The 26,183-nt window shown below is 39.5% G+C and overlaps 3 protein-coding genes across 5 annotated transcripts; all 3 read left to right on the plus strand.

Annotated features, from left to right (window-relative positions):
- Positions 1-338: 338 nt before the first annotated feature.
- Positions 339-15,458, plus strand: slain1a (SLAIN motif family, member 1a). 3 transcript variants are annotated; one of them, XM_074658775.1, is made up of 9 exons: positions 339-939; positions 3,611-3,747; positions 7,016-7,132; positions 9,455-9,565; positions 9,761-9,910; positions 11,151-11,486; positions 12,614-12,802; positions 12,980-13,313; positions 14,589-15,458. In XM_074658775.1, exons 1-9 carry the CDS (start codon positions 488-490, stop codon positions 14,662-14,664), a joined length of 1,902 nt encoding a protein of 633 aa, XP_074514876.1. In that variant the 5' UTR covers positions 339-487; the 3' UTR covers positions 14,665-15,458. The 3 variants fall into 3 exon arrangements, with proteins under 3 accessions (XP_074514876.1, XP_074514879.1, XP_074514878.1); XM_074658778.1 differs by lacking the exon at positions 12,614-12,802 and having other exon boundaries at positions 14,589-14,799; XM_074658777.1 differs by lacking the exon at positions 7,016-7,132 and having other exon boundaries at positions 14,589-14,799.
- Positions 15,459-16,112: 654 nt separating this feature from the next.
- LOC141782105 (p53-induced death domain-containing protein 1) lies at positions 16,113-18,121 on the plus strand. Its single transcript, XM_074658150.1, has 3 exons — positions 16,113-16,665; positions 16,810-16,973; positions 17,673-18,121. The coding sequence occupies exons 1-3, from the start codon at positions 16,606-16,608 to the stop codon at positions 17,905-17,907; spliced, it is 459 nt and encodes a 152-aa protein (XP_074514251.1). The 5' UTR covers positions 16,113-16,605; the 3' UTR covers positions 17,908-18,121.
- A 2,049-nt stretch (positions 18,122-20,170) lies between these two features.
- On the plus strand, positions 20,171-25,104 carry kbtbd7 (kelch repeat and BTB (POZ) domain containing 7). Its single transcript, XM_074658779.1, has one exon. The coding sequence runs from the start codon at positions 20,412-20,414 to the stop codon at positions 22,293-22,295; it is 1,884 nt and encodes a 627-aa protein (XP_074514880.1). The 5' UTR covers positions 20,171-20,411; the 3' UTR covers positions 22,296-25,104.
- Positions 25,105-26,183: the final 1,079 nt, after the last annotated feature.

Genomic DNA, 26,183 nt, shown 5'->3' on the forward strand with positions numbered 1-26,183 from the left:
GATGAAGAAAACTGTTAAAACTGAATAAAGTGCAGGGTAACAGCTGTGATATACGACTATTAAAAAAGTGAATATAGTGCAGAAGAGACTGTTAAAAATTAGTATAGTGCATTATTATCTCTCTCTCTCTCTCTCTCTCTCTCTCTCTCTCTCTATATATATATATATATATATATATATATATATATATATATATATACTCTTAAATGCACTGTATGTGTGTCCATAATAAATACTTCCTCAGCAGTGGTGTGATGGGAGTTGAACTCCAAGCTGCTGACCAATCAGATGGAGGCTGTGCACTCATCCCAGTAGCGGCAGCAGCAGCATCAGTGTGTGTGTGCGTGTGTGTGTGTGTGTGTGTGAGTGTGTGTAGTAGTAGCTTTAAACGGGGGGAATCTGGACACCCTCTCTGAATTGAATAGGACCCTCTGCAGGCAGGCCGTGCTTTTCTTCTCTCTACCCTTCTCAATGTGCTGTTTACCAAATGGAAGCAGAGGTGTTGAACCCCCAGATGATGGCAGACGTCAATGGCAACAATAAAATCACCAACGCGGAGCTAGAGGTGCTAAAACTGCAGGAATTGGTCCGAAAACTGGAGAAGCAAAACGAACAATTGCGGACTCGAGCGAACGCTGTAAACAATTGCTCCATCGGCCCTCACCATCATCTGCAGACCTCGTTGTCGTGTCTGCACGGGGGTATACATACGACGTGTCCGACGGACCATTTCTCCAGTAAATATGGCATTTCTAGTCCCGGACACCGAGGCTCCACGGAGGAGGAGCCGTTCGCGTATTTCCAGCCGAGCTCGGTGTCTCCTGACGCCGCTGCGGAGGAGGAGGACCGCGTCGCCGCTGATGGAGCCTCGACTGTCCTGGATGAGGTTGATTTGTTGGACCTCAGCACCGTACTCTCTGTCGGAGAGCCTCATAGCTGGTAAACTACTCTGTTTATATCCACCACTCTACTGCAACAATAATGTGCGTTTACAGTGAAAAAAACAGTGTGCCATCATTGATGCTTCATAGGCCACACGATTGTCAACTACAGTTTTTTGTTTTTTTTACATATTATTTTTTATATTATATATTTACTGTATATATATTACAATAGAATTTTTTTTTTTAATTAAAATATTTTTAATATTAATTTTTAATTATACTCATTTTTATTTATTTTTACTCATTGGGAGCCTATAAGTACTCTGTTTATATCCACCACTCTATTGCAACAACGTGTGCATTTACAGTGAAAACACAGTGTCGTCAGTGATGCTTCATAGGCCACAAGATTGTCAACTACACAGTTTTTTTTTTTTCCTTCACATATTATGTGTAATGCTACCCTGCTATTATTGATTCCATTATTGATCCCTCTCCTGGTGGTATAGACTTACAGACACTGACTTTTTACACGAGGAAAAAAGAACAAAAACACATTTGACACAAGCTCCCAGAATGCATTGTGCATGCAGCATAGGTATCTTTTCATGGTAAGACAGCACTGGGATGAAATTAGAAACAATGACCCCCTTCAGCCTGTGTGATCAAACAGCTCGGCTTTGTGTGTAGTGTTCAGCCCCAGGCTGAACTACTTCTGTACTGTATATGCTGACTTAGGGAGCTCACACACTGACATGCTGACTACTGAACCGCTTGCAGCTTTATGTATCTGATGTGATGATGTGGAAAATGTAGCACACAGCTGAATGTAGCACCAGCGTATATATCCTCACTCCATTTAACATAATTGACCCACAAGTCAGTGTAACACACCATGGCCTATAGTTGTCGAATAAAAAGTCAGTTCTGCTCGGTTTGTAGGTGACACATCATTTTTTTTACAACCCAGTTTAGTTTATTTTTAAGAAGCAAACAAACCTACAGTATATGTTTAGACTATTGATTTGTTTTACAATCTTTTCATTATAAGCAAAATTCAGAATCAGATGGCTTGTTTTGCCCTCTTCGTTCAGTGGTCAGATATGTTTTTAGGGATATATCGATACCAGATCGAATATCGGGCCAATACTAACTCAAATAGCTGGATTGGATATCGGTGACAATGGGGCCGATCTATTAAATTCAGTTCTATGTGTATATACTATATATTAATGATAAATAACAATTCAGTAAATCTATATCTATGAATTTTTTGGTTAAATTTTGTTTGACAAAGTTAGGAAAGCAATGTTTAAGTCAAGCCTGATGTTGCCCTACACATAAAAGAATGATGCCAGTCACTTCCACACAGTGAGGATACAACTTATTAATAAACACTGGTATCGGATCGGTACTCGGTATCGGCCGATACCCAAAGCCCAGGTATCGCTGTCGGTATCGGGACAGAAAAAGTGGGATCGGTGCATCCCTATATACGTTCCACTGAAAACAAGATGCTGATAAAAATGGGGATCCAGGTGATAAACTCCATTTCTTTCATTTTCTGTCTGGCCGAGGTGCAAGTATCTAGCGCTGCAACAAGCAATTATTTTCAGTAGTCTTTTGATTATTTTCTTGATTAATTGATTCATCAATTTGTTTATGAAATGTCAGAATATTATGAAAATTGCCTATTATAATGCCAAGGTGGCATCTTCAAATTAATTATTTTTATCCCAAACCCCCACGATTGTGGATTGACTCTAGGGCTGACCCAAATGCTTTGAACGCTTCGAAGCTTCGACCGTTGCCATGGTAATCAACCACCAAATCAGTGTTCAAATGCTTTGTTTTTTGCTTTTTTTACATATATATATAAGTATGTAATAAAAATGTAAAAATCCCCAAATAGCTCATGAAATAAGGAATAATTCCACAACATTATTCATATTCAACATTAATTATTATTAGTTATTCTCAGATGGATTTAGCTGTTTGTTATGTGTAGAGGTGTGTACAGCAGTACGGCAGCGGTACTGTCCCGAAGCTTCGAATACCTTTGAATATTTCTCACCGAAGCTTCGAAGCCCAAAAAATGGTATCCGGGACAGCCCTAATTGACATTTTTATTTATAACAAAGAAAATCAGCAAATCAATTGATTTTAGAAACTGAAAGCAGATCATATTTGCCATTTTTGGTTAAAAAATGACTGACATGATTAAGCCATTATCCAAATAGTTGCTGACTAATCCTGTGTTGATCGTCTAATTTATTCATTGACTGATCGTTTCAGTGCTACAACCCACAATGGAAAGAGATTCTATCATCCTGTGTCTCACCGTAGCAGTCATGTCTTCACATTCATCACGGCGCCGAACGAAGCTGTCGCCGTTTGAATTTTTATTATACACTGTTGGTTTCACAGTTTATGTTGTCGCCAGTAAAATGGCAATTGCTCTTTGTGGAAATTTTGAACACTTTACGGTGTATTGGCATTTGGATTTTATGAAAATCACTCCCTTTACACAGCCACAGGTTTACCTTTACAAAGTCATGCTTTGAGAAATATTGCCACTGTAAGACATGTGTTCCTCCAGATCTCTAAGTTATACAGTAAAGCAGCCTCCAGTTTATCTAACTTCAGTTCACTCTGTATAGTAACGATATGGGCTGTGCTGTAAAGGTGTCGGGACTAAATTGCGGGTTGTGCTGTTTGTGTTGCAGGCTGTATGTGAGTCCCAAAGCCAAGCTGCAGATTGAGAGTGTCCTCAGCCCTCTCCAGTGGTGCAGGCAGGTACTGGACCACCCGGGGCCCGAGGCGGAGCTGGCTAAGATGACCCTCTGTCACAGACTGGACCAAGGTATTTACCACCCAGATTAATGGCCTTCATCTGCGGCCACATCTGGACATCTGTTTCTCTGGCTGCTGACATGTGATCATAAGCTGTGTGACACACTTCGCCAACAAAATGTCTCCACGTGCAGCAGGATTTCCAGCAGCGGCATCTGAGCCGTGGGAACGTTTCTCTGCACGCAGCTCAATCGTTTCGAACCATTTGACCATTTAACTCGCTCTCTTTAAATTTATGGGTTTTTAAATACCTCAGCCAACTTCCCACAGAGTGATTATTTTCTGAGGTGGTTGAAGGACTCCCATTTACACATATCAGTATCAGCCAGAGAACAATTAAGATCACTTTAAGGGATTTGCTACTCGGCCGATATATAAAAAAAACAATTCCATTTGGAGGAACTCATGCTGTGCTGTTGGATGGCATTACACCGCGTTAAGTGGAAAACAGTGTAGAGGGGATTATAGAGAAGTACTCAAGGTATTACCATTACACTGTACCACCAACAAGTGGTTCTACACGCACACATTTTCCATCTTTGACTTTTTAAAGGAATGTCGAAACAATTCAAGAGAAAAAAATTAATACATATTCATGTTTTGTTTTTTAAATATTAAAGGAAAAAACTTTAGAAAATATGCTTATTCGCTTTCTTGCCAAGAGTTTGATGAGAAGATTGATACCACATATCTCCCGTGAACTGTCTATGTAGTCACTACGTAGTCACGCCGATAAATAGTTCACATAACTCCCCTAAAAGCCGAGTTTTTGTAACTTTAGAGGTGCTGGTACGTGGATTTTGTTATCATCTGATATAGCCAGGCTAGCTGTTTCCCCCTTTTTACAGTCTTTATGCTAAGCCAAGCTAATTGGCTGCTGGCTGCAGCTCAATTTTCAACGTACAGACGTGAAAGTGGTATCGATCTTCTCATCAAACTCTCGGCAACAAAGCGAATAAATATTTTTCCAAATATGTTGAACTATTTCTTTAAATTCTAATATGGCGTAGTTGTACACGTAATAATCCAATACAGCAGTCCATAAATTTCACCAGGAAGCCAACATTTTCACCAATAACTTGTCCTGGTTTTGATCATATTTAGAATATACTGGAACATTTACATGTAACACAGTAAACCTGGTTATTCAGCCCCTTGTAAGACATGATTATAACAATATCCAGATTGCTGATGGTCCGTCCGTAGTGTTGCCCGCCCTTGACTCGTTTCACATCACACAAATCTGTCATACTACAGACATATCGACTGTGGAAGATGATGAACCCACTTTGATTTTTAGCTGGATTTTTCTAATCATCAGTAATGGAGGACGAGAGTAAAGACACTGCATCGCCGCTTTCATTTTCATTTCAGCACGTAGACTTTTGTTACATAACCATCATACTTTGTTGTTTTTTCTGACAAAAAACAACATAACTCAAGCTGAGGACGCACCTGCGCTCACGGTAGACCCGGATACAGCGTTTACATCCCACAATATCCCAGTTTCTACGACAAGGATATGATATTAATACGCACTAACACATAACCACGATACTTCAAAAACCCTTGTTAACCAGGGTACTAGGGTGCTACTAAATGACATTTTGCTGCTTGACACAGTTTTTTTAGATATGGTGCTTTATAGTTTCTACACTTGTGCACGCACTGGGATATTGTTGCCATAGAAACCATGCTTACATTAACTTGGTTTTTGAAGCAGATTTGCTCAGCAGCACTCAAACAGCCTGTACAAGAGACTCTTGTACTGTTGCATGCATGAATATACACTGTGTGTACGTGCGTTCGTGCATGCTTTGATTTTAACATTTTCTGTGATCAATTATCCTCATGTTGTGGATTTGTTGTGTCCAAACGGTGATTCAACAATGCAGGTTTGTTGTTTGTGTTTGTTTGAATGTTCATTAGTGTGTTTGTGTATGTGTTTGGTTCAATATCCTCTTCTTCCTCTAAAAGCTGTATTCAGTGAAGGTTGGCTCTCCTCCTCTGGGTCATGAATACATCCTTGTCTCTGAGCCCCAGTAGCTGTTGTTTGTCTAACTTGCTGTGAATGCTAGTTTTATCCAGTAACGGTTGAGCCTAATTGTGTCAGGAATGCCAAATGCTCCACTCTGTCAGGTGTGTGCCTCTCCGACTACCAATCAGTGGGGGTCACCTCAGTGTTCACACATTGAACACACATCGTCTAATGTCAGTCATGTCATTTCAAGCCAAAATGAACTCACTGCTAGCCAGTATTGATGAGTGTAAAACAAGAGTACCACATTCTATTGAGGCGTACTTTATTAAGAGTTTAAGACTTGTAACTAATTGTTGTTTATTAAGACCTAATAGATAGTTATTAAGCCACTCATAAGGAAAATATTTAAGCTGACAGACAAAGCCTGGCAACCCAAAATCATGTCAAGCTTCATATCAGTGGTTTACTACTGATCTATTAAATTAATTAATTAGGGCTGGGCAATATGATCATATATATATATCATCAAAACAATATTGTTTCTATCTTGATATGGGCCAGGCTTAATATTTCTTTATTTTTTTCTCTATAATTTCACTTAAAACTGTTGTGTTCATTTTGCACTCAAGTTCTTAAAATGAGAAAGTACTTTTCATTTGTTAAGTATTTAATCCCCACAGGAGTATACAAAAATAGGCTTTTCCAAGTGGTTATTTCATATAGACTATTTATTTATTTATTGAATTCCCTAAAACATGCTATATTGTGATATACATATCATTATCTAGATATGAAATGACCTATATCTTGATAGAAGATGTTGGCCATATCGCCCAGCCCTACATTTAATTGTGTTTTAACCATTATTAAAGCTATTAGTTACAACATATAAACCTTTATTACAGTAGATGTTATGACAGTGTTGTATTATGAAATTAGGAACAGTTTTAAACTACCGTAGTAGATCTAATTCTGATTTTGGGAATGGGATGTAGCCTACATGCACAATCCCTGCTTATCCTAAGATCCCTCCAGAAAAATCTGTAGTTTAGCCCAATAAGCCGCGGTGGTAAGCTAAACCCCGTCTTACTGTATCAGCCTCTTCTGTCCGAGCCGTGACCCAATCATTTAAAACATCAATACTGATCTGTAAAAAGCAGATTAGCATTTGGCCAGAGTTTGTCAGAATATGATCAATGTGCTCTATGTGTGTGGGGTTGTTGTTTATGTATGTATGTGTACGTTGCATGGTAAAGCAATCAGACTAACACGTCCTTCTCTACAATCTTGTGTCCAGCTAAGCGGTGGCGAGGAGTCTCCTCGGTCCGTCCATACAGCTGCATAGAGGGCCTCTCCGCTCTCAGCTGCCCCGTCCTGCCTTACACTAAACCTGCTGCACTAACCGAATCCCCAGGTAACACAAACACATGCTACACATGCATAGAACTCCTGCTAACCACAAAAGACTAACACTCAATGAATTGATTAGCTGATTGACAGTGAACTGCTCCTTAACTGTTTAATTACAACCCATTGATCATTTTAGTCATTTATTAAGCCAAAAATGCTAAACATTATCATTTGTTGTTTATTATTAGTACAGTAGTATTGAAGTATTGTGTTTTTTGATCATCTTATTTGTAGCTGGCAGTATGGCTCTAGGGGTTTTTAGTTGTGGGTTCATCCACCTCTTTGGCCCAGACTGAAATATCTAAAATACATGGGCCCGAGAGGATGAATCCTGATGAATTAAGATAAAGATCCTCAGATTTGTTTCCTCTGGCGCCATCAGCAGGTGAAATTATTTACTTATCCTGGAAAATATATGATAAAATCCATGAGATAGATTGACATTGACATTCACGGAGCCCAGACGGTGTATCTTAATAACTTAGGTGTGTCTCCTGACTTTTTAGTTAAATGCCACCATTAGGTGGACACGTTTGGTTTTTAAGTTAAATGTCGCGATGATTGTTTGATGGATTGGCTCAAAATTTGGTACAGGCATTCATGGTGCCCCGATGGTGTAGATTAATAACTTTGCATTACATACACAGGGGTACGTTTCCCCCTCTAATACTGCTGTGCCTAAATACAGCCTCACAGAGCGGCTAGTACGGCTGTTGACTCTCAGTTTTGTTCATTTTTATTTAAGGGGAGACACCAAAGGTAAATAGGGTGAAAAATGTAATTAATAGATATCGCCATGAAACTTCCCCAGTTGCTTACTTGTATTAAGACAATTATTTTTTGTAATACAAAGTTTTCTGAAATTGTATGTTTAAATTTGGGCTGTCAATTGATTGAAATATTTAATCGCAATTAATTGCCAAAATTGCATTTTTTTTATCTGTTCAAAATGTACCTTAAAGGGAGATTTATCAAGTATTTAATACTCTTATCATCATGGGAGTGGAAAAATATGCTGTTTTATCTAAATGTATATATATATATTTATTATTGGATCAATAATAAACACAAAACAATGACAAATATTGTCCATAAACCCTCACAGGTACTACATTTAGCATAAAAAATATGCTCAAATCATAACATGGCAAACTGCAGCCCAACAGGCAACAACAGCTGTCAGTGTGTCAGTGTGCTGACTTGACTATGACTTGCCCCAAACTGCATGTGATTATCATAAAGTGGGCATGTCTGTACAGGGGAGACTCGTGAGTACCCATTCACATATCTTGAGGTCAGAGGTCAAGGGACCCCTTTGAAAATGGCCTAAGTTTGGAGCATTATTTAGCCTGTAGGATTTCTTAGGTTTTCTAGTTTCATATGATGCTAGTATCTTCACTTTAGCTTTAAAACTGAGCCCGCTACAACCTAAAAGTTGCAAGTTGCGTTAATGTGTTAAAGAAAGTAGTGGCATTAAAATGAATATGCGTTAACATGTTATTATCATGTTAACTTTGACAGCACTAGTTTAAATATACAAATGAGGCATTATCTAATGCTAACTTTTGTCGAACTTAGGACGTAAATAGACAAAGTGTAGTTAAAATAAACAGCTAAATGTGTATTTGGGATGTTATCTTTACAGTAGTCTGAAAGATGACATGTTATGGAAGCAAAATAAGACAAAATCTCTAAATTGATCTGTGCATAAAAACAATGTTTTGCCTGGGGTATCTCCCATTAACCAGGGTGGTTTGACTGAGTGCTGTTTTTTTTTTGGAACCCATTTTAATCCCGTCAGTGTGGGGACTCAAGCCCACTTTTCTAACCTTCAGGCCGCTGCTGTCCTCATTCCAAAATCTAACAGCATAACAAAATAGCAAATAACAAAATAACCGAAATGTTCATAGGATGTGCAAATGAAGGCTAATTATTTGGCCTAAAATAACCATCTTCATTGCTCAAATGAAACCAACTCTTTCCTTTAACCTCGTAGTCATTGCTACATTTCAAATCCAAAGTAATAAGAACGTAGAGCCAAAAGCATTTGTAGCTTCCAAAATACTTTTGGAGCTCACTGTATAAACATAACCCAGATTCTTAAACAACCTGTTACTTGCAGTTTACAATCAGATTACAGCCGATTCCAGGGAGGAGATTATTAGGCCGTACCCTCGGACAGATGGAGACAAGCAAGCTCAAACTCCACCAAAAAAAGAAACCTCTGCGTGTTCATCCATATTTTATATTGACACAAATGAGTTGAGCTTTGACTTGACCAGCCTTAACAAACTCTCTTTTTTCTCTGTTTTTCTCTCCTTCCAAGCTCCATTGCCATCATCCACTCAGTCTTTTCTCCAGCCGCCTCTCCCACTCAGGGCCAGCTGCAGCCTCGGCGACAGAGCGCCCACCTTCCTATCAAACTCCACTCTCCACAGTAAGACCTCACTGACAATACGTCCTCTCTGCTCTGTCATTCATTTCTGCAGTTTCATCTGGTGTGAGTCACCATCCATCTGTGATGACTATACACACTTAAACATCTTCTCTGTGCGTTGAGTGCCCGTATCACAATCAAGTGAAATATCTCTCAGTGATATAGATGTGTCTCTCTCCTGTGTGTGTTTTTTAGACGTTGGTCGCCGACACGCGGCGATCAGCCCCCAGTCTTCCGTGGACAGTGAGATAGGTGTGTCAGAGCTGGAGGACGACACCATCTCTATGAGCTACAAACTGCAGGACATGACAGACGTGGAGGTCATGGCAAGACTTCAGGAGGAGAGTGAGTCGACTATCTAAATGTCTTGTAGGGGAACTACAACAGTACAACAGTGCGAACAGTACAAACTACAGCTACAGGAAACTAAATATACAATTCAAAATATACCCTTCATGAAAAAGGACTTAAAGTTTGAAGTATGAATGTTGCTTTGAAAACTAATATATCAAAGGGCTGAGTGCCAGGCCTCTTTTACAGCTGACAAGCCGGCATTCCTAATATTAACCACCTTCATAACAGTGTTTGTCATTGTGGTTTAGTACTTCAGAATGTAAGTCCTTTTCCAAGAGGTGTCAACATCAGGGCTGTGTTTTGGCAAGAATCTGGCGATACGATACGTATCATGATACAGGGGTTTGCCCAGTGATGCCAAGTTTTTGGCATCACTGTGCAAAAATTCAATAATAACCTTTCAGCATATTGTAATTCAAGTGTTCTGAGAGATAACTAGACTTCTGCACCTCCTCATGGCTCTGTTTTCAGGCTTTAGAAAATCTAGCCCGTGACATCACAGGTCATTTCAAAGAGAGAGCGTTCCTATTAACTGTTCATTCAACGGAGGCAGCTGTCAATCACTCGCAAACTCCGATCAAACGGTCAAACTAGGCAGCGCTGATCAAATATGAATTAATAATCTGTTACTGTAATGTCTATTTCTCACCTCAAATGTTTTCAGAAACATCTTGTAGTGTACTGTTTAGCTGTAAAATTAGAAAGTTTGCTCCGGCCCGTGGCCGGTGCTTGGTATTTATTCAACTTATTTATATATATAATATAATATATTATATTATATTATATTATATTATATTATATTATATTATATTATATTATATTATATTATATTAAATTCACTGTTGCCTCTTGATGACTGTATTCTTTTGTATTTCTTTTGTGTATTTATACTTTTCGTAAGTCCTGAGATAATACAATATTATAAAACATTGACGCATAACCTTCTGAAGAGACTGAAATAGATTGCTATCTTACATTACTGATGTATGGCTAAAACTAAGAAACATTTTTTAACCTTTGAATAGTTGAACTTGAGTTGACAGTGATATCTTGATGTGTGTTGTTAAGTTATGCAGGAGATTTCAGGAGAAACCATATCAGTCTGGTCTACCGATTAATTAACTGAATAATAGATGAGGGGGCCCCTTACAGAAGGAAATGTATCATACACTATATGAGATTTCAGGCTCCTGTTTTCCACAGATAAAAGCATTGATCTGTCACCCTGCAGGTCTCCGTCAGGACTACGCCTCTACCTCGCACACCACCACAGCCTGCCGTCGCAGCTCCAGCTTCTCCTTGCACTCCCTCAGACGCAGTGAGATGGATCTGGAGGAGGAAGACGAGGAGGACGAGGGCTACGACCAGCTACCTCCTCCCCAGCCTCGTCTGTTCCGCACGGGGTCTATGCAGCGGGGCGGCCTGCCCCACTCTCACACCTTCTCCAGTATTAGAGACTGCAGACGCAGCTCAATCACACCTCAGTTTTCACTCAGTGGACTCTCCCAGTACTCTGGACCCTCCAGCTTGAGCACAGAAACACACACAGCGTACAGGAATAGCACAGGTGAGTGTCTAAAGAATTCCTTGTCCACCTGCAGTTATAAGATCACTAACTAGCCTAAATAATGATGTGACTTCCAAAAAGGATTCAGATTTTTTCAGACACGCAAAGACTACAGCCGACGGCCAGATAGCATGTACGTTCTGCGGCTGCGTGAGATGAAATAACTCTCCACAGGCGATGATAATCTGTATTTGTCATTCAAAAAGGGAAACCGGAAGACCGAGGACTGCGGATATACAAGCCGTTGTTATGATACGTACATGAAATAAAGCGCCGTTTACCAACTAGTTTCACACCACTCTCACTCACCACTTAGCTTCATCCCAGATGGCCATGTCGTTGTGAAAATATCCGTGTATTGGAATGATCAGATGAGATGAAGATGAAAAATGAGAAGAGCCTTCTGTGTTTTTCCTCTTGACTTTACCCGTTGGCTTGCCTTCCTCACATCCGTTTCTCTTCTCGTGCACTGATTCGCTTAAGCTAAACAGCCAGTCAGAGTGATTTTGCTCAATGACGGGCTCCGCCGCCGATTCAACATGCTGAATCGACCGAAAAAACTCGGGCAGACTAGAGCCGACGGTGCGGGACACACCAAATAAACTAGGTCGACAGACGCTCACCGACGACCTAAAACTGTCCGACGGCCGACCGTCGGCTTGGTGTGTCAAGTCAGAAGGAATAAGAGGAATACTTTGGGAAATTTGGGAAAATGCGATTGTTTGCTTTGTTGCTGAGAGTTAGATGACAAGATTGATACCACTCTAATGTCCGTACAGTAAATATGAGACTACAGCCAGCGGCCAGTTAGCTTAGCTTAGCATAATGACTGGAAACAGAGGGAAACAACTAGCCTGGCTCTGTCCAAAGGTAATAAAATCCACCTCTAAATCTCAATAATTAACATTAGACTAAATTATATTTTGTTTGTTTGATTTGTACAAAAACCAAATTATTATTATTTATTTATAATTATTAATCTAATTATTATTTCGATTATTTCTTGGCCGGAAGCAGTGACTTTCATATTCGCCAAAATGTCAAACTATTCCTTTAATGTTGGAAATGTGAGTAAAAAGTTTCCAAAGCTCAAATCGACATCTACAATATCTGATCTGGTTGCATAGACAAGCTACGGAGAAGCATGCCCAACCTGATCCGAGCTCCCAGCATGCCCAGTGTTCCCAGCATTCCATGCCTGGCTTCCCCTGTCAACCCACCCTCCCACGGTCCCTCCTCCTTGCCAACGATATCCTCCCTCCGGAGCAGCCAGAGCTTTGACTCATCCAGTGGGCTTGCACGACTCCAGTCCTCCAGTAAGACACTCTTCCTCAAGTCTATGAATAAATCAGCGGTGCACGCCTCATTTTTATTCATGAGAGAATGTTGAGCGCTGTTGTCTGAAGGCACGGCAATTTCAAATGCCGTAATTGCAATTCTGTCACTGATGTTGGGACTTGTTTTCATCTAACTGCTCTCTTGCTGCGTTTCAGTTCCCTCCCCAGGCCAGCTCACTCAGCGAGTCCAGAGCGTGGGGAACTTCCCCACCACTCCCCGTCACCCGCTAAAAGCCACAGCCTACGTAAGCCCCACAGTGCAGCAGGGCCCCACCTCCACCTCCCTGTCCACGTCCATCAGTCTACACTGCATCCCCAGCAGTGCCGCGCTGCCTCAGCCCCTCAAACCCAGCGGCAGTTTGATGCCACTGCCTCTGAAAGCCAGCAGCAACCAGCCGGCTGTCATTCGCAGCTCCCTTCCTCGTCCAGCCTCCTTTGTAGGAACAAGTGGACTTCCACGTGCAAGCAAAATAGCCCAACCCACACGCAGGTAAGGGATATACTGTATGATATAGAGATATGCTAACTAAAGCAAGTTAAATGTGACTGTGTCCATTTGTTTGACATCTCACCTCAGTCTGTACTGTAAAACTTGATTTACAGCATTATGCATTTTGAAACTAATTTGAAACAAGTTTTGAATATGCAGTGTGTTCATACTTGAAAAGTGACAAGTATACTCAAAACAGTCAGTATGAGTGCTAAAAAAAACTGGATTTTTTGCAAGTACTGTTCTCCCACAATGCAATGTACAAAATAAATAGAGAAGCTACTCACAGCGGAAAAAATAATTGTGGGTTGTAGGGCTGGTCGATATGGAGGAAATTAAATATCACAACATTTTTGACCAAATACCCCGATATTGATATTGCGATAATATTGTAGGGTTGACTGCGGGATTGGTGCTTTCATAAAATAAATATTTACACAATGAGATTTTGAATGAACAATCATCAGTAATGTGGATATAATGACTAACTTGGTAAAGGCAAATAATAGACAAGCTACAACAGTCTGGTAAGTTCAGAAAATTACATCATTTACTGTAATGCAGATATTTCGATATCCAAAATCTAAGACAATATTTAGTCTCATATCATGATATCAATATAATATTAATATATTGCCCAGCCCTAGGTTGTGGTAAAACATCCTTTTTCTGTGTCTTTGTTAAGTTTAAGTGATCATTCGTATAAAAGGGTTAATTTGGTCAATGTTAAATGTTAATTTATTGTATACTAACTGCAAAAAACAGAATACTATAAAGATTAATATATAGTACATTTTACATCATAGCTCATAGTGGTTAGAAAGGAGACAGCAAACTGGGAAACTCTCGCAAAATTGTTAAGGTTAGGCATTGACCTTGAATAGTTAGGGTTAGGCATTGACCTTAAATAGTTAAAGTTAGGATAGGTCGTCGGGCAGCGAGTCTTGCGGGAGTTTTTGCAAGTTTTTGCAGATCTCTGATCAGATTTTGCAATATGCGGGCTCTCTTCTAGACACGACCCTCCGGTGACGTGCAATGAGTGCATGGGCAGAGTGCACGCAGGCAGGCAGACATGTTTGCCGTTCAGTCAGTTCATTTGGCCGAATGTCAACAAATATAACAAAAAATTATTCTAAAATGCATTACTTACTCTAGCTTTAAGTATGCCCTCTTGTGCTATAGTTCTATGAGATTGAGATGGGCATTTTTCATTGTTTTCTTATGTTTTATAGACCAAATGATAATATGTATTATGTTGTTTCTTTCTGTCTACAGTTTGATGACTCCTCCAAAGAGCCTGGCTGCCCTGACTGCCCTGAGGGATGGCAGCTGGAAAGATGGCTGCTACTGAACCCAAATAAACTGGAGTCCAAGAGGGGCACAGGGTAACGCTGCATGGGACCTAACTGATTTCAAATGTTTCCGTCAGGAGGGCCCAGTCTTGGGCTGTGACCCAAGAGAGAGTGACTGTTAACATTTTTAAAGGGCACTACTCTTCACCGAAGGACAAATTAGAGACTGAGAACCGTACGGGTCCAGCAGGCTGGATCTTTACATAACTACCTGCTGAAACACAGACTGACACACTATGAAACAACCTGGCAATATTCTGATAATCCGTTGTTAAATGTGAACTGGATCTCCTTTGGTATGTGTTTTTTGATTTGTCATTGTGGATAGTTACAGTAAGGCTTTCATTCAACAGAATGGAAATTTCTCTCCTAAGAAAGCTTAGGAAAAGAATAGCCCACGCTTTTGTACATGCTTTTAATGATTTCATATGACTAATTTTGCAATTATTGATTTTTGTCAGACTGTGGTGTCAGATATGAAGTTGAACCTGGAATTTTGTTACATCCTGTGCCTGTTAAAACGTTGTGTAATTCACGTTATATTTATTGGCTGGACCTCGCAGCACTTTGGATCAGAATTATGATTAACACATTAAGTTTCTCAAGTAAAGTATGACATTCTTTAAAGTGTGCACACGCATTATCTTTTCTTTTCCTTATTGTTTACATAAGAGCTGAGATTTGTAATGCTCTTTGATAAACATAATCGCTGCAATGATATTGCACAAAGAGCCTGATGCTTTTTATGGATGACTAAAGAGGAGGTGAATTTTTAAAGTGAATAAAAGCCTTTCAAAATATCTTTTTAATTTTTCCAGTCTGTCTTAGTTCAGCCTCCCAACAAGAGGGTCGTAGGTTCAAACCCGGCTTGGAGCCCTTCTGTGTGTAGATTGCATGTTCTCCCCGTGTTAGCGTGGGTTTTCTCCGGGTTCTCCGGCTTCCTCCCACAGTCCAAAGACATGCAGGTTAGGTCATGACTCTGAATTACCCGTGGGTGTGAATGTGAGCGGAATGGTTGTCTGTCTCTATGTGTCAGCACTGTGATAGTCTGGCGACCTGTCCAGGGTGTACCCTCGCCTTCGCCCAATGTCAGTTGGGATCGGCTCCAGCCCCCCTGCAGACCTGAACAGGATAAGCGGTTACAGATAATGGATGGATGGATGTCTAAGTCTTATATCACTTGGTGGTTTAAAGTATGAGAAAAGTTAATATCTAAATAGATTAATGCCAGTGATCAACTATAGATGGCACTGTTACTCCACTGTGACATTATTCTGTAATATTATTTGTCAATAATGTACTTTTTGAGTAAGTGAGTAGCACATTTATTTGCTTATTTAACAGTTGATGTTAAAAAACACTAATGGTTTAAAAAAAAAGCATCGCTGTAAATTTGCAGAAATTAGCTAAACTTATCATTTTGACTAAAAACAGAACATTGGTCACCAGTTTCTGAAACAAGATGCTCAATTGAAACTACATATATCATGGAAAATTCTTACATGCTTTTAACCCCACACGCAATTTAGAAGCTAAAGACCATCCACTCTAATGGTCCAAGGTTGTAAAACAATTAAGGCAGTGGTGGCCTAAAGGTGAAACACCGAGAGCAAACAGCATTCCTTGCAAACAAGTCCACCACTGATAAGTTCTCTAAAATGTAATGGTGAAGATTTCCCTCTAATTATAGCACAGACACACTTGTTTACCTGGTAGCAAGGGACCCTGGTGCTAAATTGGCTAATGTTTAACAGAGTAGTGTGTTGATGATGAATCTCCCCAGTAACACTCAAACTATCACACTGTACCTCAGGGTGAGTGAATAATATCTGCCTGCTGTTTGGAATTTGGGACGGTATATTTATGCTTATTGTAAAGCAGTCACTGATATTTGTGTAGAGATATTATTTTTCACAAGATCACTTTGTTAAATTCAGTTTATGAAGACTTGCACTGCTGATTTTTTGGAATTTGAAATAATGCCCAACAAAGCCCAAGAGGTATGTGTGATCTTTTTTTCACTTTCATGTATTTGAAATCAGCAAAAATATTTTCATTGGCACATTAATTGAAGTTGACAAATTCTTTTTAAATCCTTTTATCTTTTAGGTGATTTTTGCATGTCATTTTGTTTTGCTTTTTAGGATGCTGTCATTAACCTGAAGACACTGCAGGAGATTTCCAGTCAGCTCGGTTTTGAGTGGACAGTTTTGGCGTATGAGCTCGGCTTCAACAGGACCGAGATTGGGCGGTTCCACTCCAGATCTACGGAGAAGAGTGTCCAAGCTAGGACCATGCTGGAAAGCTGGTACAGTGTGTGTGTGTGTGTGTGTGTGTGTGTGTGTGTGTGTGTGTGCATATGTGTGTAACGAGATGTTATGGTAAGATTGAGTCGCTGTCAAGTGTGCAGATACTGTATTATTAAAGTGTCATTTTGTTTACATAATACTTCAACATACAGGGGTGTTTCCTGAGATTATTATTATAAGGATATCAGCGGGATGGCTCATTTGTTATTTAAAGGATCCCCATTAGCTGTTGCCATGGCAATCAGCTCATCTTCCTGGGGTTCACTGTTTACTATTATTTTTGGACTGTCTCAGACTGTAGGAATAACATGTATGAAATTTGAAAATGGGCGTAGTATACTTGTTAAAAATCCATATGTAGGTGATGTTTAAAAGAATGAGAATTATACATGTAGTTACCTCCTACTTTTCAGTTTGTCATCTGCAGGGTAGTCTGTCTGTGCGATGTCCGTTCCAGATTTTACCTTTCAAAGCGACAGGAATGGATCAGTTGAAACAACTGCATTCTCTATAGCTTCAAATATGTGCTCAGGATTTTATTATATGTTATTTGAGTCTTACTTTGTTCTTCTGGGCTTTGATTTTAGGGCCTTCAACACACTGCCTCACTAATACAACTCCATTGCACTATCACTGACTGCCTTCTGTTCCCTTTCCTTGGACTCAAATGTTTCTCAGATGTCCATCTTTATTCACAGGTATGAGAAGTCATGGGACAAGCCCAATAAGACCAAGCTGCTGCAGGATGGACTGGAGCGAGCAGGCAGACGGGACCTGGCTGAGAGGCTGCGCTGCCTCCACTGGGGCCACCAGAAGCTGAGCCAGAGGGTTGAGTTGCCCTCTGCCTTCCCCTTCCTCATCACAGTCCACAAGACCATCCACAACCAAGACGCGCTACGCAGGATCAACGACCTCAGCCGTAGATACACTTAAAGCTGGGTGAAAATGCACATAGCTGTAGCTACGCCCACAGTTCTTATCATACAAGCATATACTAGGCTATACTGCACACTGTAAGTAAGCTGAAATAAATGTACTGAAAGTCACTGATGAAACAAATGAGAGGCATGGGCCATGTATATAGTCATGCCACTTTTTGTCTTGCTAGTTTTTTGGACCCATCCTGAAATCCTTTTATTCTATTAAAATGCCTTTTATTCCATTAAAAGCTTCAAAGTTTTTGTTTTGTCCGAGGAACGGTACAAAACCGAAAGCTATTTAATTTGAAGTGATGTAAAAAAAAAAAAAGGCTGTAAATCCTCAAAATCTGTGAAGCGGCAATCAGGAAATGTGTGACATTTTTGCATGATACATGACAGAAATGATTAATCGCTTATCAAATAATGGTAATGATTATTGATAATGGACTAATCACTTCAGTAGCAGGCACAGCTGGGTTCAAAAAGCCCACATCAGAGAATCTGAATATGCCATGAACATATATACTGTACAGAGAGAAATAAAGACATAACAATAAACTACAAAATAGATAGATAAGTAAACATAAACATAGAGCTATATGAAAAAAGATAATAGATATTAACAGCAATGGACAACAAACATACAATACGCAAGTCAACTGTTACTGTAAACTGCATAAGGTTGCTACTTTATATTGGCTACAAGTATTGCAGGTGTGCATTGTAGTGCAAAGAACACTGGAATAATATTGTATGGCTAATGTAATAAGTTACTCTATACAGAGAGGTGGCTGATGTGCATCTATATATGGATATATAGAAAACTCAGTCGGCTTAGACACACATCTCTTATTATTTTTTAAAACATACTAATTAACATGTTATATCTTGCTATACACTTTGAACAACAACAATAATAGCACTGAACAGCACAAGCACTTTGTAATCTCTGGTTTTGATATGTGCTATTATAATTATTATTATTATTACTATTATTATTATTGACTTGAAAATTTTAAATGTAAAATGTGTAATACATCCTATGCCTACAGAATGAAATAAATAATAATAAGAAGAAGAATAGCATTTAGCACATGCACTTTGTAATCTCTTGTTTTGCTATGTGCTAATATTATTATTGACTTGAACAAATTAAAATATAAAATGAGTAATATATCATATGTCTACGAAATGAAAAAAAAGGATAGTAAAATAACATTTTGATTAGATAATTAAAGCTTAATATTGGCATTCATGGACCTTCATATAATTTGAATTAATCCCGATCAACCAAACTAATGGACCCAGAGTACCACCAACCAATCAGAGAGGCGCAGCTTCTCTTAGCAAGGTTGTGTGAGTTCACAGTGAGCCAGAGGGAAGCCAAACAAATTACTACTAAATTACTTTCAAAGTAAGAGATTCATCTTTTTTCATTTGGGGTTAAAAATACTAAATGAAGTAGTGGTAAACGTGACCTTATGTTATCAGACTCATTCGAGGATTTATTGAATTGGATATGGAGTGAAATAATGAAAAATCCGTGCAGCACATACATGAAACTGGGTTTCATGTATGTGTGTTGTTCAGGTGAACAATATTGCCAAAGCGTCAATTCAATAATAAATAAAAATGAAAAATAGGAAATTAAAAACAAAAACATATATATACATATATACAATTCATTAAGCAAATTACAATATATAGATATTTAAAAAGAACATGCATGTCAATGGAAGAAAACAATAAAGAAGTAATTCATGTTTGTTGTGTCAATAAAACAAACAAACAAATAAAAAACAATTAATAACAATATATTGCAATATCAACGGATACATGTAAAAAACATTAAAAAAAAAACATGAAGTAGAGGAGTAAATAAAAGGAGTGTGAGTTACATTTATTATTTATATTACCATCTAGAGGAGAGTCATTTTAGGTCCTTCCTTCCTGCAGCTGTCAGACTCCACAACCAGCACTGCTCCCAGTAGAACACTTACACACCAAAAAACTGACAATAACCTGATAATAACCTGATATTTTCAGGTGGAATTTCATTAATTCATTCATTCACACTGTGCAATATCATTTTCTACTTGTGCAATTTTGTTAATAGTCTAACAAAATAGAAACAAAAACATATATATATACATATATACAATCATTAAGCAAATTACAAGATATAGATATTTAAAAAAGAACATGCATGTAAATGGAAGAAAACAATAAAGAAGTAATTCATGTTATTTTATTTTGGAAAGTTCTACCCGGAAGCTGTAGTTTCGACCCCCCGGACCGTTTTATGAGCTCTCAAAACATGACCAGAAAAATACAAGACACCACTGTCACAGCCACTGTCGGTGGATTATCTCCGATTTAAACGCGACATTATGATCAATAAGAGGCCGAGGAGTATTGGTTTGCAGACACAGGGTCCACAGTTCAGCTGGTAATGTATATTTCACAGCATATGTTTGATTTTCGACGTAAAAAATAGCTCCCTGTGAAGTCGCAGGCATGGCGACGGCGCTGAGCTGCTTCAGTGGTCCCGAGGTGCTGGAGGACGTGAACCACGCTCGAGGTTTAATGAACGAGTTGAAGCTGCTGTACGACTGCCGGCTGCTCGGGGACGTTACTATCGGAGTGGAGTGTGAGGAAGAAGAAGAGGAAGAGGAGGAGGAGACACTGGAGTCAGCCAGAGGTGACATTGTCCAACTTTTCCTGTGCAGCCGCAACGTCCTCGCCGCCGCCAGCCCTTACTTCAAGAGCATGTTCACCGGCGGGTTGAACGAGAGCATGCAGGAGAGAGTGGTCATCCGCGGGGTGGACTCTGAGTCCATGTCCGTCATCATCGACTATTGCTACACAGGCAGGGTGACCATCACTGAGGCTAATGTGCAGAGGCTGTACGCAGCTGCTAACATGCTGCAGCTGGAGTACATCAGGAAGGCTTGCTCCAGCTTCATGACAAGGAGGCTGGATCTGTCCAACTGTGTGGGGATACTGAAGTTTGCAGACACTTATGACAACCCTGCATTGAAGGAGAATGCACAAGCATTCATAGCCAGGAACTTTAGCCAGGTGTGCAATGGAGGGGAGCTCTGTGAGCTGGATCTGATGCAGCTGAGGGAGATGCTGTCTCTGGACACTTTGGACGTGGACTGTGAGAGGAAGGTGTGCTCGGCTGCTTTGCAGTGGATAGAGGCGAATGCACCCCAGAAAAGGGAGGATGCACTACAGGCACTGAAGTGTGTACGCTGGAATTTGTTCACAGAGAAGGACAAGTGTTATTTGGAAGGTCTCATGGCCAGGCCTTTAATTGAGAAATACCTAGAGTCTTTCTTTAACACATCTGCTGCAGAGGACAGCTGTGGGATGTCTGCATCTCTGGACGTACCGAAACACAGAATAGGTGTGAGTGCGAAAGAGATGATCCTCTTCTTCGGCCTACCGAATGACAACATCATGTGCTGCGACCCCTACTCGGAGGACTTGTATTTCATGGCTCCTCCTTTAGAGGACCTCAGCAGTCAGGATTACAAACGTTCAACCATGGAGTCCTTGATCGCCTGTGCCACACCTGAAAACAACTTGTACCTAGCCTCCCACCTCTCCAAACACTTCTGGCTGTACAACCCTGTGCTCAACAGCTGGCAGGAGTTGGCGGAGAGGCCACTGGGGAGGATACACTCTGGGATGGGCTACCTCAACGGCTACGTGTACCTTCTGGGAGGAAGGAATCCAGTGACGGATGCAAGACTGAAGGAGGTGGAGTGTTACAGCGTCCAGAGGAACCAGTGGACGTTCGTGGCTCCTTTGCCTCACTCTTTAGGTAAAATGCAGGTGGTGGCGCTGAACGACCACCTGTATGTGGTGAACAAAAGGAGAATGCTTTGCTACGATCCCAAGAGGAACCGCTGGCGCCACTGTGGATCGCTGAGAAGGGACAAGCTTCACAAAGCCTGCGTGTATCAGGACCAGATCATCTGTGTGTGTGACATCCCCGTGGTGAAAGCCTACAGCCCCACCAGAGGGGAATGGAAGAGGCTGGGCGACATTCCCATCGACAGTCGCGCCCTGAACTACCAGGTGATCCAGCACAACAACAAGCTGCTCCTCCTCACTCAGACTCTACTGCAGCACAACAAAAACAGGGTCCTCATCCATGAATACGACCCAGCCAGGGACATCTGGAAGAACATCATGGCAGTGTATGTGTCCACCCTGGGGCCCGTGTGTGTTTCAACACGCGTGTACCCGGCATGCCTGGGCTCTGCTCACAGCTTCTCAACAGAGGAGGACGACGACAGCGGCTCCAGCGCCGACTGGGACTTTGACGGGTTGACGGACGCAGACACAGACTCTGGCAGCTCTAGCTCTTTCTCCGATGAGAACTGGTAGTGAAATGTGTTACCGTGTCAAAGAAGAAGTTTAACTTATTTATAATTGAATGGATTTTACAGGGTTCTGTCTGCCAGGAGAGTTCACAGATCCAGATTAAATTTTTGTATTAAAGCCAGCCATTTACAGTAGAAGTCCATCAAAATCTTTTCTTCACATGGACGTCTTTCTCTTCGCCAGAATGGCTTTTAATGAATATTTACTGAAGGAGAGAAGAAACTATAAGCAGAGTTAGTTTCAGAAATGCCAAGAGACAAGGGCTTTGTTGTTCCAGTTGTATCATGTGTTGTCAGCATGAGTCTTGTTTACACAATAACTCAAGACAAATATAAGACAGAAACATAACTGAGTCATAATTCAGCACATGGATAAGGGCAGCTGAGTTACTCCACATATGTAGAATTACACTTCCATAAAGTTGGGGGAACTGGCGAGAGGCAGATTAACAAAGATTGATCAATAGTCGAAGCAGCAGCTGTTGATTATATCCTGACATTTTGTCTTTAAGGTCATCCTACACTTCCCATAATGCAGTGGTTTCCAAAATAAAAAAACAAGACCAGAGGGAAATTTTGGAATGAAACTAAAGTTGCCTTTTCACAGCAGAGACATTTTATCTTGTCAAACACGGGTGTTACTAATAAGATAATGAATTGCTGGCACATCGTTAATGTTATTACTTCCATCTGTGCTCTTCCTGCCAAAATGTCTGCTGTGAACGAGGTCTGTGAATCTAATTCAAGAGTGCTCTGATGGTGCCTTCAAATGAAAATCGTGAGCTCGTATTTACAACATGGGAAGTCGTGTTCACGATATGCTTGTCGTGAGAACACCGCTGCTAAGCAACGGCAATATTAACAGTACTGTCAGTGTCTAGAAGCTACAGAAGCTAACAATTTAGCAAACTAGCAAGTGAGTAACATAATGCAGGAAATGCAAAAGTGTAATGACAGAGGAAAAAGATGAGGCCGTTGGGAATATCAACAAATTACAAAGAAAAACAATATAAGACTGAAATTTCAATGTATTAACTTATTATGTACCGAAAAATGAACTTCCACGGCCTCCGCCATTTCCGATAACGTCAACTAACACGTCACAACTCGTGAACTCTGAGCTTTCAGAAACGTTCCATTTACGAGGTCCTGTCAAACACAAGAGGGGGGCGTTCATATGGAGTCTTCTCGTGAACACGGTAAAACACGACCCCATTTGAAGGCACCACTTTTCTCGGCAGAGACATTTTAAAATGTCAAACACAGGTGTTACTAATAAGATAATGAATTGCTGATACATCGTTAATGTTATTACTTCCACCTGTGCTCCTCCTGCCAAAATGTCTGCTGTGAACGAGGTCTGTGAATCAAAATCAAGAGTGCTCTGATTATGCCAAGGCTACCAAGATTAATGAAAGAAACAAAATGACTGATTTAGTACAAGATTAACAGATTTTTGACGGGGTGGGAAAGAAAAACCGGTGATGCTCACCAAGCAAACTCATCAGTCAACTCAAAAAAATACAAAGAACTCTATCTTTGCCTTGAGTTTACTGTCAATATAGTAGCAGGGGAGTGTTGTGTCTTTTGTATATGGCACCTCTGCTACATTTTTTTCAGTTTCTTAAGGGGGTTTATGGCAAAGCTACGTTTGGGAACCACTGCCGTAATGCAAATTCCAAATTTCTTTATACTTGAAAATGCTCCTTCAGAGCTACAAAAGACATTTCCCCATGACTAGTAATTTGACTATAAGGTGTTAAATCGGTGCAGGGCCCCTTTAATGCTCGGCGCTCGTGATGTGTTCTACAAAGACATACGTTTGTGACTGAAATATACATTTGATTTAAGCTTGAATAAATGGGCACACCTGCTTATGATTGGTGTAAAATCATGACTGTGACTTTTGGGACATCAGGCAGCTCAAGTGCCTCACGTTTATGACCTCAAACACTGGTCATTTACAGGGCTTTAAAAATTCGCTGTCCTTTTTGTATGTTGTTGATGCACATCAAGACGTAACACACACACACAGCCGGTGTTGTGAAAACTAATGTGTGAAATAAAGAAGCCAATGTACTGTATGCTCACTCAGGTTTAGGCTTCAGCAAAAGCCTGTATGCCATGATTGACTTTTTTTTTTTTTTTAATGTAGTAAAAAATTAGGTGGTTTTGGTGACAAATGATAAATTGTATGAAATTTATTTAAAAGTATTTTATGGAGTGTATGTATGTGTTTTCTTATCCATGATTTTTAACTTTATATTTCACAAAGTATTGTTTGGTCCTGATGAATTCTTTTAATTGGAGGACATTTTGTCTGCATGTAGTGGAACTTTTGCAAAGCCATCCGTCCTCCGCAAACCACCCCATACACTCAGTTACCAGTTTATTAGCTGTGTTGAAACACACAGAAGTGTTTCTAATGTGTCTGCTATCATTGATATAAATGCTGTAGACAAAATATTAGAATCACCTCTCGGTATATAATGCAATACCATAAACTACAGCCTCCAAAATGAACAAAGTTGAATCGACACCTCTGTAAAACAGCGAACATTAACACCTTCATGAAGGTAGGATTAATTACAGGGCTGTTGTATGAGGCTGGATTAGTTTCCGCTAGTTGTACCTAATAAACTGGTTAATGAATGTAGTTCTCAATGTTGTCCTTCTGTATGATGGATAATTGAAGTGTTATAATTTTAGTTTTGTGTGTGTGTGTGTGAAGGCGAAGTGGTGATTGTCTGTGGTAACACACGGTCTGGATTATAAAGCTGTTTTGGTGTATGTGTCAAATAAACACCCGTGTCTGATGCAGAAGAGTATTTCTGTGTGTATTTTTTTTTTTCAAAAACTTTATTCAACAAGATCTAGAAGAATTGTAGTATAAGAATGATTTATATTACAGGTACATGTTGAAACTGAAGGTTATACAGGGGGATAGATGAAAATGAGAGGATCTGTGAGTATTGTGGAAAAGAAAATGTATGTACCACCGTCTCTATTTCCTGATTTACAACAAGCATTGTTTTAAAAAGTTCAAGTTCCATATTCAGATTTGATTAGAAAGTTTTATCCAAGTTTTCTGAATATATCCAAAGCATGGAATAGAAGGATAAAAATATCTTACAATAGATTAAAAAAATAACCTCATATCTTATGTGCGTTACGGACTATATGTTACTTATTCATGAAATGAATCTGACATACAATCTGTTCACTATTAATGGCACATGAATGTAGATTTTGTTTTGTTTTTGTTGTGTGCGCATAATATATTTATTTTATTTCCATTGTTGGATATATATACTGGATTGTACCCTGCATATGCAAATGTGTGGTCGATCTATAGTGCTGTTAGAGGGTGGGTACATATTGCACATACAGTATTGTTTGTTTGTTGTTGATTAACTTAATAGAATAGTACCATGACATGTCATGTATATGGCCAGACAAGAAAATAAATCTTCATTCATTACTTCACAATAAATAAAACAATAAGTAACATTAATTAATGAAACGAAAGACAAATAAATGGTGAAATTAAATTTTAAATTAATTTAATAAAAAAAAAACATGCTGATAAAGAGGAAAAGCATAAGAATAAGGCAATTACCCTAGATATAACTCCCAGGTTTTATAAAATGGAAAAGTGTAATTCAAGAAGTAAAAGTTCTCACAAAATAAGGAATATGGAGGATGTTTTTGAGAAGAGATGGAGTCTAACAGAAGGAAAAATATAGCTACATGGGTTATTATTTTGTTTTTTGTTTTTTTATTTTTGTTTTTTATATTATGTTTTATTTATTTTTTTATTCTATTCTTTCTTTTTATTATTATTATTATTATTATTATTATTATTATTTCTTTACTTAATTTTATTTCAATT

Source organism: Sebastes fasciatus, chromosome 14, assembly GCF_043250625.1.
Source record: "Sebastes fasciatus isolate fSebFas1 chromosome 14, fSebFas1.pri, whole genome shotgun sequence".
NCBI lineage: Eukaryota > Metazoa > Chordata > Actinopteri > Perciformes > Sebastidae > Sebastes > Sebastes fasciatus.